Raw genomic sequence first — 14,780 nt, 5'->3', positions numbered from 1 at the left:
CGAATATAAGATATACGATGAAAGAAAAGAAGATTATCCTGATTGATCGTTTTTAGCCAATACAATGACTTTCTTAGCATTGTCCTTCGAAATTATATCTCGATCTAACTCTTCCTTTACAGCTTCATAGTACTTTCGTAAACTATTTTTTGGCCTATAAAAGGTATGATCGATTTTCAGGGCTCTGCCACCAATTTTAAATCCATTTAAATTATCGACCGCCAGAATCGTTGACCGTTGGTCCTCATATTTTAAATAGGCAAAACCTTGTGACTCTCCTGTGTTTTCATCCCTACTAAGAATTACGTCTACAGGCACTCCATATTCAGAAAATACTGTCAATATGTCACCTTCTGTTAATTCTCTGTTGAGATTCCCAATATATATGTAGGCAGTATCTTTATATTCATTATGCCATGATTGACTCGGGCTAAGAATTCCACTTTGTAGTTCTTTGTCGTTGATTTTCTGAATTTTGTTCATTGGTTATTTTGTTTCTGCTATCTACGTTCTAGGCTTAGAACTTCATATTGTACTTTTTGACTTGTATGAGAGCTATTATTAATATTCGGCCTACTTTTTTTTTTCATCTGTATTAATATCAAGACCTAAAACCGAGAAGGTAAAAGAGGCTTATCATGTAAACATGGCATAATTCTCCAGCCATAACCACTCCCTATCACATAACTTATCAATGTCGCTAGTTCAATTACGGTCTTCGTTTCTTTGTTGTTCATCTTTCCTTTAATAGTGGAATTATCAGTATTAGTATGATCTTATATACATTATATTATATTGAATACAGATAATAGAAAGCATGAATTTTAATATACAGGAGATGATCGCTATCTTCATGTATGTCTTTTCTTTTTGGTAGCTTCTGCGACAAGTTCTTCGAAGATCTGTGCCTCCTCCTGTTCGACTTTTGTTCTGAAAGTTTTCTTAAAGACTTCGCCTAGTAGTTCCATTGCTTCGGCTCTTCTGATAAGCGCTTTCTTACTTACCGAGTCATCTTCTAATACTTTGTTACAGACGCCACGTAAAGTGGACGTTATTTCATATTTAGAGCCATGCCAAGCGGCCGATAATACCTTACCCATTAACAATTGCTCTTGTTGCGCCAATTCTTCAGTAGTTGGCTTAACTTGCTCATTTCCGTCTTTGTCAAACAAAGGTTCATTATTCGTGCTGGCTTCTTTCATCTTTTCAAGCTCCTTCATAGTGTTCTGAGCGTCTATGGCTGCAGAAACAGTTCTTAATGTATCCATAAATACCCCCCCTTTTGCTTTCATAGAGTGAAATATACCACCCATTCCGAATAGGTTCTGGGATGCAAGAAAAATCTCAGCTTTTGCGTAGTAAACGTCACCTATTGTGTGTAAAATGTCCAGTCCAAATGATTCCATTTTTAAAAGATTGGCCTCTTCTTCGAACTTTCTTTTGAAAGAATCTTTACATGCATCATCGTAGACACTTTCTGTTAATATCGATAATCTTTCAATCAATGTTTTGCTCAGTTGATCTATCCTCTTTTGCTTTTCCACTTCTTGTTCTTCCTCAAACTGCTCTAATTTTGTCTTCTTTTTCTTTGTCTCAGCTCCTGCCTGCTCATCTTTTTTGTTGCCATCGTGTACAGTTAAATTACTAGTACTCGTCTTTGCCATATTCTTGTCGTCCCCTTGATTGGTAGCGGTCGCTGCCCCTGCAGGAGCGTGAGTGGTGCCATCCGTCTTAATATCTACAGAAGATTCTTCCATTGTCTCCACATTTTCCTTCTCTTTTTCAGCTTCGTCTTCAGCATTTAGCTCCTCAGTTTTCTGTAGATTCTTCAATAACATCAGTTCGCCAATATATGAAGCAAATGCATCTCCACCAAAGATGACAGAAAACTGTTCGGCTGCATCTTCAAACCCGCCTTGAGGTATAGCTTCTTTTCTTCCATATTTATCGTACTTTGCGCGAAGCTCATCGTCACCTAAAACTTGATACGCTTCGGATATGGCCTGAAACCTTTCGGTAGCCTTGGGATCATTGGGGTTCTTATCAGGATGCTCTTGAATAGATTTCTTTCTGTATGCCTTTTTTATTTCGATGGCAGACGCAGTGGTAGATACACCTAACAAATCGTAATACTCAGTATCAACAACCATATCTTTTGTAGAATATCCCTTCTGGCCGCAAGAGAATACTTATTAGTTTAGCATAACTTTGTTTATTCATATTGTGAATCTACTAGTTTGTTCAATACGCACTACTTCAAATTAGCACAAAATTTAGGGTGTGCGGGTAAAAAAAAAAAATGAAGAGATATATAGCAATAAAATCTAGTTCGTACTGCGCTATTGTCAATAACGCTTCTAGTTTCCTCGCTCATTCACGTATTCCCTCCTAATACACAGTATAGGGTTTATTCATACATATTATTTATAAGATCCTAAAGTGAGTGAAAAGACGCTTCTTCTGAATGTAAAGCAGAATCAATGTCTTCGTAGTCGCCTGAGAGTTCCCTTTTCATATCTGCCTCCATTTGGTGCTCCATTTGCTGTTCCTGTATCTCTGTTGTATCGTCTTGATCTCTGTTGGCGATGGCCTCTGATGGGGACAGAGATTCTTCACTCACAGCTTTCCTGTTATCTACAGCGGCTGTCTGTGACAACGGAGAAACGGATACCGATTCAGTACTAGCAGTGGACTCTTTCTTTTCCTCCAACCCAGTTGGACAGAGAGCAGTCCCCACCTCATTCGGAGGCTGTTCTGGTTGCGCCTCGGAGATGCTTTTTGCCTTTTCATCCCAGGCCTTTTCTGCTTGCTCACTTGACAAAATTGTTAGCTGCTCACTGGGAGTAGTATCTGTTGAAATTTTTTGCTTAGAGGAGAAAGAGTAAACATTCCAATTGTTAAATATTTCTATTTTATTAGTGTTATCATCTTCTTCAACCTTCTCCACACTAGCTACTTTAGAGGGTAATTTACGCCCACGAGGTCCTCTCGCCCTTCTAGTGTTACCTAGAGGTCCGTTTTTTGCCTGTGGTTGCTCCTGTTTTCCTACTTTAGGTTCAGTATCAGGGGAGCACAACTTCTTGTCCAAGGAAGGTGGAAGTTGTCTAGGGTTTACCATACCAGGTAGCGCAAACAGCCCATTCAATTTGTTCGTGAAATCAGCCTTTGTGGAACTGCTGGCAGTAGAAGAGTCAGTGTGCTTCTTACCAATATCTGTTGAAGCGGTAGTAGCTGGAGAAGCTGCGTTATTATGCAGGTCTTGTTGTTGTTGCTTTTGTAACATTTCTTGAAAGGCCGCAATTCTTGAAGAAGGTTTCTTGGGGACCGGAGGTGGGGCGCGCCTCTTTGGTCTTTCAGATGGAACTTTTGGGATTTTACTTTTCTCCCCAGTACTACCTTGGCTTGAATCATGCTCTTCGGATATAAGCTTCTTTTCTACGTTAGGTAACTCCTCTTTTTGTACGCTTGCTTCAAGATCCTTCTTTGGCCTACTCTGTGGGATCAATGGAACGTCATTTTCCTGTTCACTTTTTGGTTGTGAAGGAATGTTTGTATTAGTTGCTGGCGTAATCGTGCCAGAAGTGGGAGGCCTATCCGGCTGAGGGTTTACTTTCGAGTTGTCCTTGTTTTCTTGTTTCTCATTTAAAGATGTAGTACTTTCTTCATCGATTGGATTTTGGAAAAGTTTCTCTTCCTGTTGTTCCTGATGCTTCTGCAACTCCTCGAAACTTGATTCAGGAAGTCTAGTGAGCTTTCCAGCTTTATCATCTGATTCGACGATTCCAGGTGAAAGCTGAGCGATAAAGCTATCTTCTTCTACGTCCTTACTAACATCCACCGGTAGTGTCATATCTCCAGAAATGAACTTTTCCCCAAAATCGCTTCTATCCCCTGCCTCATCGTCTAGAGCAGCATGTACCTTCTGCTCTCCAGTGCGGTCTTCGGGGTCACTACGCTCTGTCGTTTCATAATTAGACGAGTTAACTAAATCCGAAAGTGGGACAGCAGACTCATTGCCCCCGTCATTCTTATGCTCATTTGTTTCGGATCGGGATGATTCTGGGGTAGAAGAACTTTTGTCGCCTAATGCGCTTCCCTGGTCGTTTTGATGAATAGCAGCCACTTCTCCTTCTCGGACAGCGGTTGGACTCTTTTTTCTACAAACAGTGTGTGCATTGTGCTTTGAAATCAAGCTTTCAATCTCCTCCAACTCCTTACTGGTGTTGTTCATTACGTTATTTAGTTCTTCAGTAGTGGAGCGTCTAATTGGCCTTTGTAATGGTACCTGGGGCAAACTTTCTGGAACCGTACTACTCTCAAAAGAAGTCATCGTCTTTGCTTTAAGCATGGGCCTCCGTGTTGGTATGTTGGGCTTTTCTGCTGGTGTTGGTGGCTCACTGTTAGCTTTTGTATCTCCTGTTTCAGAGGTATGTGGCGGAAACAGCTCAGATGTCTTCCCCCTTGAAGGCCTCTCGGGTATTTTTGGTGTAACTTCTGATGACATTGTACAATTGGTCAAATTTGACTTACTGTTAGATCATAGTAAAACATGACATGTTGCTAAGCCTAAAGGCTTGGGTTAAAATACTCAATCTTTCTCCTTTTCTTTTGCTTCGCGCCTAGCAAAGCAAGACCCACTTCCTAGTGCATGTGGCAGAAAAGACTAGTCAAAAAAGAGAATGAAGGGACATAAAAGTCACACTCCAAAAGGATAATCACATCGGAAATTTGCAAGATTGATTCAAACGAAATCCATAGTCTTCCTTTCCATTGACATCCCTCTCTTAGAGGCTTACATTGGGGACATAAACCGGGTAATGCGTAATAACTGGTTTACCTGTATATATATCTGGGCATCTTGAATTGATCAATAGAGGTCCTCTGTGCTGTATCACGAAGGGAGCTAAGAATTGTGGTTCGAGAATATAGTGGCTCACTTCAGTTTATTCAACACGTTCCGATTTTGTTTTAATTTTTAGTTTCCCCTTTTCATTCTGATGGCTAGTGCAGATGATTACTTTAGTGATTTTGAAGATGACGAACTGGATAAACTGTATGAAAAGGCTATCAACAAATCGGTCAAAGAAACTATAACGAGACGCGCTGTACCGGTTCAAAAAGATCTCCATAATAACGTTTTACCTGGGCAGAAAACTGTGTACGAAGAAATTCAAAGACATGTCAGTTTCGGGCCTACGCATCATGAGCTGGATTACGATGCTTTATCGTTCTACGTGTACCCTACAAATTACGAGATAAGGGATTATCAGTATACAATTGTTCATAAATCTTTGTTTCAAAATACATTATGCGCCATCCCTACGGGTATGGGTAAAACGTTCATTGCCAGTACTGTAATGTTAAATTATTTTCGTTGGACCAAAAAAGCTAAAATAATCTTCACTGCTCCTACTAGGCCTTTGGTGGCCCAGCAAATTAAGGCATGCTTAGGTATAACAGGAATACCTTCGGATCAAACTGCTATCTTACTCGATAAGAGTAGGAAAAATAGAGAAGAAATTTGGGCTAATAAGAGAGTTTTCTTTGCCACACCGCAAGTGGTGGAGAATGATTTGAAGAGAGGTGTTTTGGATCCTAAGGATATTGTGTGTCTTGTCATTGACGAAGCTCACAGGGCTACTGGCTCCTACGCGTATACAAATGTGGTAAAATTCATAGACAGGTTTAATTCATCATACAGATTATTAGCATTGACTGCTACACCGGCTTCTGACTTGGAGGGTGTCCAAGAAGTGGTTAATAATTTGGATATTTCCAAAATCGAAATTAGAACTGAAGAAAGTATGGATATCGTGAAATATATGAAGAAAAGAAAAAAGGAAAAAATTGAAGTACCTCTTTTGTTAGAAATTGAAGACATAATCGAACAATTAGGTATAGCTGTCAAGCCTGTGCTTCAACAGGCTGTAGAATTGGGTATATATGAGGAATGTGATCCTTCACAAATAAACGCCTTCAAAGCAATGCAACAAAGCCAAAAAATCATCGCTAACCCCACTATACCTGAAGGAATTAAGTGGCGGAATTTTTTTATTTTACAGCTATTGAATAATGTGGGACAAATGCTGAAAAGATTGAAAATTTATGGAATAAGGACATTTTTTAATTACTTTCAGAATAAATGTACAGAATTCACTACGAAATATAATCTTAAAAAATCTACTAATAAAATTGCAGCTGAGTTTTATTACCATCCAATTTTGAAAAATATTAAAAAGCAATGTGAAAATTATTTAAGTGATCCGAAATTTGTCGGTCATGGGAAACTACAATGTGTAAGAGATGAACTAATGGAATTTTTTCAAGAAAGGGGTTCTGACTCGAGGGTTATTATTTTTACAGAACTTAGAGAAAGCGCACTTGAAATTGTGAAATTCATAGACTCGGTAGCCGACAATCGAATCAGGCCTCATATTTTTATTGGACAAGCTCGTGCAAAAGAAGGTTTTGATGAAGTCAAATACACAAGAAAACATGCGCCAAAGGGAAGGAAGAAGATGGAGAGATTGAAAAGGCAAGAGGAAGAGGAATTTTTGGAAGCTGAACGAACTAAAAAAGTGGAAAATGATAAACTTGAAAGAAGTGCCAGAAGAACGGGGAGCTCTGAGGAGGCACAGGTTAGCGGAATGAACCAAAAAATGCAAAAAGAGGTTATCCATAACTTCAAAAAGGGTGAATATAATGTTCTAGTTTGTACATCTATTGGAGAAGAAGGTTTGGATATTGGGGAAGTTGATTTAATAATCTGCTATGACACTACAAGTAGCCCAATCAAAAATATCCAGCGTATGGGTAGAACAGGTAGAAAGCGGGATGGTAAAATAGTATTACTGTTTAGTAGTAATGAATCATACAAATTTGAGCGAGCTATGGAAGACTATTCAACTCTTCAAGCGCTTATATCCAAACAATGCATTGACTACAAAAAATCGGACCGAATAATCCCTGAAGACATTATTCCAGAGTGTCGCGAGACGTTGATCACGATTAATGATGAAAACGAAGTAATCAATGAAATGGAAGATGTTGACGAAGTTATTCGTTATGCCACCCAGTGTATGATGGGCAAAAAAGTAAAGCCAAAAAAAACCATAGTAAGGAAAAAGAAAGTTCAGGAAAATAAAATGACGAAGAAGTTTTTTATGCCCGATAATGTTGAAACCAGTATTGTTAGTGCAAGTAGTTTACTTAATAAGTTCTTGGTGAATGAAAGTGGTGGGAAACAACTGGTAACAAAAAATGAAAACCCTATCAAGAGGCAGAAAATTTTTAAAGCTTTGGATAATCTGGAAAATGATTCAACTGAGGAAGTTTCTTCTTCATTAGAAACTGAAGATGAGGAAATCAGCGATAATAATGATGTCCTTATTGCGAATGGACGGAATGGACGCCAAAAAGAACTGGAGGCTGTCATTGACCCTATTGAGGAGAATCTTGGCCAGCGAAAGCCACTTCCTAATTTTCAACACCCTAGCATGGCTATATTTGTGAATGATTGTAGTTTTCCAGCTAAAATCGAGGAAAATATGGAAGACATCCGAGAAAACCAACACAGTTTTGAAAAGGGAAAGAAGTGCATTGATGACAAGAAAAACCTGGTATTAACAGTAGACGACAGAGATCTATTCAGAAGGCATTATATGCCAGAGGGGGTTTCCTTTGATGTTGAGCCTAATCTTGTACAATACACCAAAGGTGTAAAAGTTCCACACTGTCAAAAGGTTACAGAAATCATCTCATTGTTTGACGAAGAGAGGAATGATAATAAGAAGAGAATAATTGATATGAACTATACCAAATGTTTGGCGAGAAGCCTGTTACGGGACACACAAAAACTCTGGAAAAATAACGACAAAAACCAAGTGGATAATAGCGTCAACCACGATTCATCCCAATCTTTGATCTTGTCGAACGCAGAACTAGACGACATACTGGGCTCAGATTCAGATTTTTGACGATACATTCTTGAACATTGCCGTCTATTCAAAAATAAGGCTGCTGTAATATATAAATGTTTATGGATTTATTCTATATATATCGCATAAATACTTCAAGGACATTATTTACTACTAACTCATTTTCTTTACATTTTTTTTTATTCATATAGGGATACTGTTGAAATAACAAATCATAAAATTTGGGCCAACGACAAGCGCAATAAATACTCTTCCGAGCCTACCAGTACAAAAATCTTACTGTCATAAAGCACTAACTACCGCATTTCAGGTTATGCCAATCGTCACATTAAACATCTTGTTTCTTGGAGAATATTAAAAAGATTATCAATCATTCGTTAAGTAAAAAAAAAACCGCAACAATTTCCTACTCCGAAAACTAACCTTAAAATGCAACAAATTTCAAATTTGATTTTGATTAAGTAATTAATCTTAACTTTCACTCTCCAATCAAACCCCTCAACATAAACTAGTCTTTGCTGTCATATAGTATCGTTACTTGTAATTGCTGTTATGTCCCAAGAAGAGAAAGTCGCTACTAATGCAACCTCAAAGGCGGAACCTTCGAACAGTAGAAAGAACGACAAACAAGAGCTCGAGCTGGATGAGCTAGTGGGCAAACTGTCTATCGAGGGAACTCCACAGGTGTCGCAAAAGCTAAGCAAGGAAGAGAAACATGCTCATCAACTTGAAGCTGACTCTCGTTCTATCTTCGTTGGTAACATTACTCCAGATGTCACCCCGGAACAAATAGAAGAGCATTTCAAAGACTGTGGTCTAATAAAAAGAATAACGCTTCTTTATGATAGAAACACAGGAACACCAAAAGGTTATGGCTATATTGAATTCGAAAGTCCGGCATATAGAGAAAAGGCCCTGCAATTAAATGGAGGAGAACTCAAAGGTAAAAAAATTGCTGTCTCTAGAAAAAGAACTAACATTCCAGGATTTAACAGACATTACAACATGCAAAACCAGTGTTTTCAACAATGGCAATGGAACTATCCCTTAATGGCCTACCCTAATCCTGACACTTTCCCTTATTATCCACAGTACCCTCCAAATCAATCTCAAAATCAGAATTTTGGATATAGCAAGAATGGTTACTATAGAAGTCCTTACAATAACAAGAATAGAACCTATCAAAAGAAATATTTTAACAATACAAAAGATTCTACGCAAAATAATAGATCAACTTCCCAGAAATCTGTTGTCATGCCGTCAGATAACGTTAAATGTTCTGTCCAAGATAAAGATTCGAAATAAACGCAAAGGCTTTCATGTGTATACTTAATAACTAAGTTCGCTGGTGGTTTCTAAATAAGTTGAAAGCCAACTAATTCTGTTTCGCCACAAATCTTCGAAGATGAAGAGCATACAAAAAAAGCGAACGTAACTACGACAAAAGAAAAGGAAAAGACATCGCTTGTGACAAAATTTTCTTTCCTTCACCCAAGATAATTTTTTTATATTTTTCATTCAAAAATCCTGATCACTTTTTTAAGGTATACTATGTATCTATTTCCTACTGAGGTTAGCATTGTATGTAAAGTATAAGGTATATCCAAATTTTTTGACAAATTGCTATCGTGATTATCTTATTTACTGTAGCTCATAACAAAATATTTTTATCCGGAAATTTAGTAGGAAAAAAAACTTCGGAAAACAAGAACATAAATAAATATTTTAAAGAAAAAAAATAAATATTAAATATATTTATTCAAATATTTAAAAATAAATTAAAACTATTTTATACTATTCACGTGAATAACTAATTCTTCTTTTTTTTTTTTTTAAAGCAGTCATTAATTCTTAGAATCTTGTAGTACTTATTATAAATATTAATCATTGGTCCTGAACGGTAAAAGTATATAAGGCTTAGTTTGGAATGCGGAAACTATACATCAAGTTCCAGATCGGCTAGAATATTATCTACCATTTCCATATCTTTTCTGTATTCAAGATACCCTACTTGTTTTAAGTATTCTAAATCATCTTGGTTCTCGAACAGCTCCACATCATCCGGTTCAAAGGAATATTTTCGGAGCAAATAGTACCTAATATCATCCACTAGCTCAATAGTATCAGTTTCCTGGCGGAGAGAAATTCTTTGTGAACTCAACACAATTGCCCTTTTAATCTCTGGATCATTATATAACTCTTGCAAATGTATAGCTATAAATTTAGCTGCAAATTGTTCTAGGCGTTCCACTCCTATTTCCCATGATAGATAGAGTACGTCGAAGACATTGTGTTGCTGAATAAACTCTTTTGATTGTGTTATAATAGTTGAAGCGATCGTTTTCAAACGGTCCTCTAAAAGTATATCGGCAAGTAATAAAACATCGACGGCATACATCCAGGGAATATCTGTATTATCAGAATATAAATAGCGGAGAATAATTTCGGCAACTTCAAACTCACAATTGGGGAGTGTCAGTTCTGGAATGACGCTATTATACTTCCCTGTAAAGTGTTTAGCTTTTACATATGTAACCTTTTCCTTAAAGTCGTTTATGAACATCGCCCTAAAATATTCTGCACGGTTCAAAACAGCCAAGTGACAAGGGTATATTTGAGTGCTTCCATTTCGGTTCTTTACTGCGAGTTGGATATCTGGATAAGCGAGACAGTTCACCAAGGAAAAAGCTCGTCGCTCACTATCGACAAGATCAACGGTAGATCTGAGAATACAATTGTTCACAAAAACTAAAAGTTGGCTTCTTGCAACCTCGGTAAACTTATATTGATAATCTGACATTAACCTAGACTTCTCTGTAGGATCGGCAATATGCCTTGCTTTGTCTAAAAATTCGGGCAATAATTCAATATTAAATTTACTAGATAGTTCTATAAGCTCCTCGTACTGTCCTGGTTCAATTTGATGTAGAATGGGAATCAAGTAAAGAAATTTCAGAAAAAACTCAAAAATATCTGGGCGGACTTCAATGGATACAATTTCATGGTCCGCCCACTCAGTCACCATCTTTTCTGCTAGAATGTTGCTCCTTGCGCATAATAGGAACCTATGTGCTGTGAATAGTTGTCCATTTGAAACCCTAAATGAAATATCTCTCTTGAGAAAGCCTTCGTCATTATACATGGATGAGATATGAGTAGCAAAGGGTTGCTTAACGTCTACAGCCTTGGATATATCATAGCTTAGAAGGGTATCTCTGATAGCATCGGTCAATGCTCCATAGATACATCGAGCTCCTTCATATCTGTCTCTATCGCAGACGGCTCCTCTCTGTAGTAGAAGTTTCACGACCCCTTCGTGACCGCAAAGGCTGGCTAAAAAAAGTGGCGAGTTGTCAAACTTATCAACACTATTCACATTCACTCCCGTAGAAATCAATCGATCGACATTGTCCATATCACCAGTGCGGCATGAATAGCACAGTTCCTCAAAATTTTTGTCCATTAATTTATTTGCCGTAAATATGCCAGAGATCGTTTCCTAGCGGTGTCGTACAACTATTGCGAATATTCCTAGTAATGCTGTTTTTCCTTGTAACTTCTGTTATATAACATAGTGACTACAGAGAATAGTAAGTAAATCGAGCGTATACGTATCTCCATCTTCTTACGTAGTCCACGTATTATTATTTTATTTAAAAGGGATGGGTGTTCTAGGAATCTGGAATAAGCGATTCTATTCCTAAATTCCCACTATAGCAGATCAGGAATTAAGCTTCAATACAACTTGTTAATGTCCTTCTATTTTTCAAATCTTCTATTCTTAACTTCGTTTTATCCTCTTTAGCATTTCCCGTTTTTCTTCTTGTTTAGCATTGCGTAATTGCTAAACGAATCTCTTTATCAAGCATTTGTACACCGGAAAGCTGAGACAAATATTGATACATATATAACCTTTGAACTGCATTCTGAGATTAAACTACCGAATATTGATATAAAGTTGTGTTAGTCGTATGAATTAGGAGCACATTTCACTAAAATGAGACTCTTCATCGGTAGAAAATCACGATCGATTGTAATATCTTCCAATAACTATTGTTTATCCTTCCAACGTTTGCGCAGCATACCAGGTGCCAGTTCCCAGCAGCGTCAACTAAGTAAAACTCCTAGTGTAACAATTAAGTCCTTTCCTGACACAGATCTTTCAAACGATAGCAACTATCTCGAAGTCAAAAGTTGCATATTTAATGGATTGTTAGGACTCGTTTGTCTTAATGGCGATATCTATGTCGCCGTCATATCTGGTGTTCAGAATGTTGGGTTTCCTCGATGGAAACTCATAGATCATCAAGTTAGGCCATCGGAGAGCATTTATAAGGTATTAGATGTTGACTTTTACAGCTTAGAAAGCGATGTATTCGATTACCTTCTTTGCGAAAGATCAGAGCAAAACTACGATAAATTGATCCATGAACATCCTTGTGGTCCCTTGAAAAAACTATTCAGTGATGGAACATTTTATTATTCTAGGGATTTCGATATCTCTAATATCGTGAAAAACCACGGCTTATCACATAACTTAGAATATACCGTAGATAACCAAGATTTGTCATTTATTTGGAATTCTAATTTGGCAAGTGAGGTTATCAACTGGAGAAGCAAAATTTCAAATGAGGAGAAACAACTTTTTGCTAACGCAGGGTTCTTAACATTTGTAATTCGTGGTTATTGCAAGACAGCATTAATAGAGGATGGCCCAAATACAGCCTCTATAACCATAATTTCCAGGATTTCAACTGAGAGTAAACAAGATACGCTAGAGTTGCAGGGTATTAGTGAAGATGGAAGAATTTCGCTATTTGTTGAGACAGAGATTGTGGTAACCACAGAAAAATTTATTTTCTCTTACACTCAAGTGAACGGAAGTATTCCTCTTTTTTGGGAATCTGTAGATAGTCAACTGTTGTATGGAAAAAAGATCAAGGTAACAAAAGATTCCATTGAAGCTCAAGGAGCTTTTGACAGGCATTTTGATAATCTGACCTCAAAATATGGTGTTGTGAGTATCGTCAATATCATAAAACCTAGAAGCGAATCTCAAGAAAAGCTAGCACTAACGTACAAGGATTGCGCTGAATCAAAGGGAATAAAAATAACAAATATAGAATACAGCTCGAGTGTTCTGACAAAGTCTCCCCATAAATTACTTTATTTATTAAAGCAGGATATTTACGAGTTTGGCGCGTTTGCCTATGATATCTCCAAAGGCATCTACTTTGCAAAACAAACGGGGGTATTACGAATAAGCGCGTTTGATTCAATTGAAAAACCTAACACAGTTGAAAGGTTAGTGAGCAAGGAAGTACTTGAACTGACTACAAATGAAATTGATGTATTTGAACTAACTTCCCCATTCTTAGACGCGCATGATAAGCTATGGTCGGAAAACTATTACTGGCTTGATCGAACATACACTAAGCACACAAAAAATTCTGGTAAGTATACAAAGGTTTATTCGAAGTTATTTGGTTCTCGAGTTAGATTATACGACCCGCTACATATCTACATCTCTCAGCATTTAAAGCAATTAAGGTCAAAATATACGTTCGAGAAAGACATCTCAATTTTTGCAGGAACATTTAATATAAGTGGGAAAATCCCAAAAGATGATATAAAAAATTGGATATTTCCGAAATCGATGTCCAAGGATGATGAAATGGCTGATCTTTATGTTATCGGATTAGAAGAAGTAGTAGAACTTACACCAGGTCATATGCTTGCTACCGATCCATATGTCCGACAATTTTGGGAAAAGAAGATATTGACGTTGTTAAATGGGCCCGGACGTAAAAAGAAATATGTCCGTCTATGGAGTACGCAGTTGGGCGGTATTTTACTTTTATTATTTATGAATGAGACAGAATATTCTAAAGTAAAACATATTGAAGGAGATGTTAAAAAAACTGGGTTTGGAGGAATGGCTTCTAATAAAGGAGCCGTCGCAGTTAGTTTCAAGTATTCAGCTACAAGATTTTGCGTACTGGTATCTCATTTAGCGGCAGGGCTAGAAAATGTTGAACAAAGGCATAACGACTATAAGACGATTGCAAAAAGTATCAGGTTCTCTAAAGGATTACGAATAAAGGATCACGACGCAATTATTTGGATGGGTGATTTCAATTACAGAATATTGATGTCAAATGAAGATGTTAGACGAAAAATTGTCTCCAAAGAATATGCCAGTCTATTTGAGAAAGATCAACTTAATCAACAAATGATCGCAGGTGAGTCTTTTCCATACTTCCATGAAATGGCAATTGATTTCCCACCTACCTATAAATTTGACCCAGGAACCAAAAACTACGACACGAGTGAAAAAATGAGGATACCAGCATGGACTGACCGAATTTTGAGCAGAGGAGAAGTACTGAAACAGTTAGAGTATAAATGTTGTGAAGATATATTGTTTTCCGATCATAGACCAGTATATGCCATATTCAGGGCTAGAGTAACAGTAGTCGATGAACAAAAAAAGACTACTTTGGGTACACAAATTTACGAGAAGATTATGGAAAGACTAGAGGGATTGGATGATGATGAGAAAATCGCGGTTCTGAGTGATGACGCATTTGTTACCGAAAGTTTTGAGGGCAATGATCCAATAGCTGGCCCTACGCATTCTCCGACGCCAATTCCTGAGCCTAAAAGAGGTAGAAAATTACCACCACCTAGTTCTGATTTGAAAAAATGGTGGATTGGGAGTGGGAAGCAAGTTAAAGTAGTTCTTGACGTAGACCCAGCCGTTTACATGATTAATCCTGAGAGAGACCCCAACCCGTTCGTCGAGAACGAAGATGAGCCACTTTTTATAGAAAGGTAAATAAA

General features: G+C 37.5%; 7 protein-coding genes across 7 annotated transcripts; 3 read left to right on the top strand and 4 right to left on the bottom strand.

The window, feature by feature from the left end:
* Positions 1-33: 33 nt before the first annotated feature.
* IST3 (U2 snRNP complex subunit IST3) lies at positions 34-483 on the bottom strand (the record flags this gene model as incomplete). Its single annotated transcript, XM_033911155.1, has 1 exon — positions 34-483. The coding sequence occupies one exon, from the start codon at positions 481-483 to the stop codon at positions 34-36; it is 450 nt and encodes a 149-aa protein (XP_033767046.1).
* Positions 484-851: 368 nt separating this feature from the next.
* On the bottom strand, positions 852-2,150 carry DJP1 (Djp1p; the record flags this gene model as incomplete). The annotated part of the gene is made up of 1 exon (XM_033911154.1): positions 852-2,150. The coding sequence occupies one exon, from the start codon at positions 2,148-2,150 to the stop codon at positions 852-854; it is 1,299 nt and encodes a 432-aa protein (XP_033767045.1).
* A 284-nt stretch (positions 2,151-2,434) lies between these two features.
* Positions 2,435-4,504, bottom strand: AIM21 (Aim21p; the record flags this gene model as incomplete). The annotated part of the gene is made up of 1 exon (XM_033911153.1): positions 2,435-4,504. The coding sequence occupies one exon, from the start codon at positions 4,502-4,504 to the stop codon at positions 2,435-2,437; it is 2,070 nt and encodes a 689-aa protein (XP_033767044.1).
* A 493-nt stretch (positions 4,505-4,997) lies between these two features.
* MPH1 (3'-5' DNA helicase) lies at positions 4,998-7,976 on the top strand (the record flags this gene model as incomplete). The annotated part of the gene is made up of 1 exon (XM_033911152.1): positions 4,998-7,976. The coding sequence occupies one exon, from the start codon at positions 4,998-5,000 to the stop codon at positions 7,974-7,976; it is 2,979 nt and encodes a 992-aa protein (XP_033767043.1).
* Positions 7,977-8,489: 513 nt separating this feature from the next.
* Positions 8,490-9,242, top strand: SGN1 (Sgn1p; the record flags this gene model as incomplete). The annotated part of the gene is made up of 1 exon (XM_033911151.1): positions 8,490-9,242. One exon carries the CDS (start codon positions 8,490-8,492, stop codon positions 9,240-9,242), a length of 753 nt encoding a protein of 250 aa, XP_033767042.1.
* A 631-nt stretch (positions 9,243-9,873) lies between these two features.
* Positions 9,874-11,400, bottom strand: SPAR_I01560 (uncharacterized protein; the record flags this gene model as incomplete). Its single annotated transcript, XM_033911150.1, has 1 exon — positions 9,874-11,400. The coding sequence occupies one exon, from the start codon at positions 11,398-11,400 to the stop codon at positions 9,874-9,876; it is 1,527 nt and encodes a 508-aa protein (XP_033767041.1).
* Positions 11,401-11,934: 534 nt separating this feature from the next.
* INP51 (phosphoinositide 5-phosphatase INP51) lies at positions 11,935-14,775 on the top strand (the record flags this gene model as incomplete). Its single annotated transcript, XM_033911149.1, has 1 exon — positions 11,935-14,775. One exon carries the CDS (start codon positions 11,935-11,937, stop codon positions 14,773-14,775), a length of 2,841 nt encoding a protein of 946 aa, XP_033767040.1.
* Between the last annotated feature and the right edge of the window lie 5 nt (positions 14,776-14,780).

The sequence above is a fragment of the Saccharomyces paradoxus genome, chromosome IX, assembly GCF_002079055.1.
Source record: "Saccharomyces paradoxus chromosome IX, complete sequence".
NCBI lineage: Eukaryota > Fungi > Ascomycota > Saccharomycetes > Saccharomycetales > Saccharomycetaceae > Saccharomyces > Saccharomyces paradoxus.
Note: the sequence above shows the minus strand (reverse complement) of the source record. Positions and strands in the feature narration are given on the sequence as shown.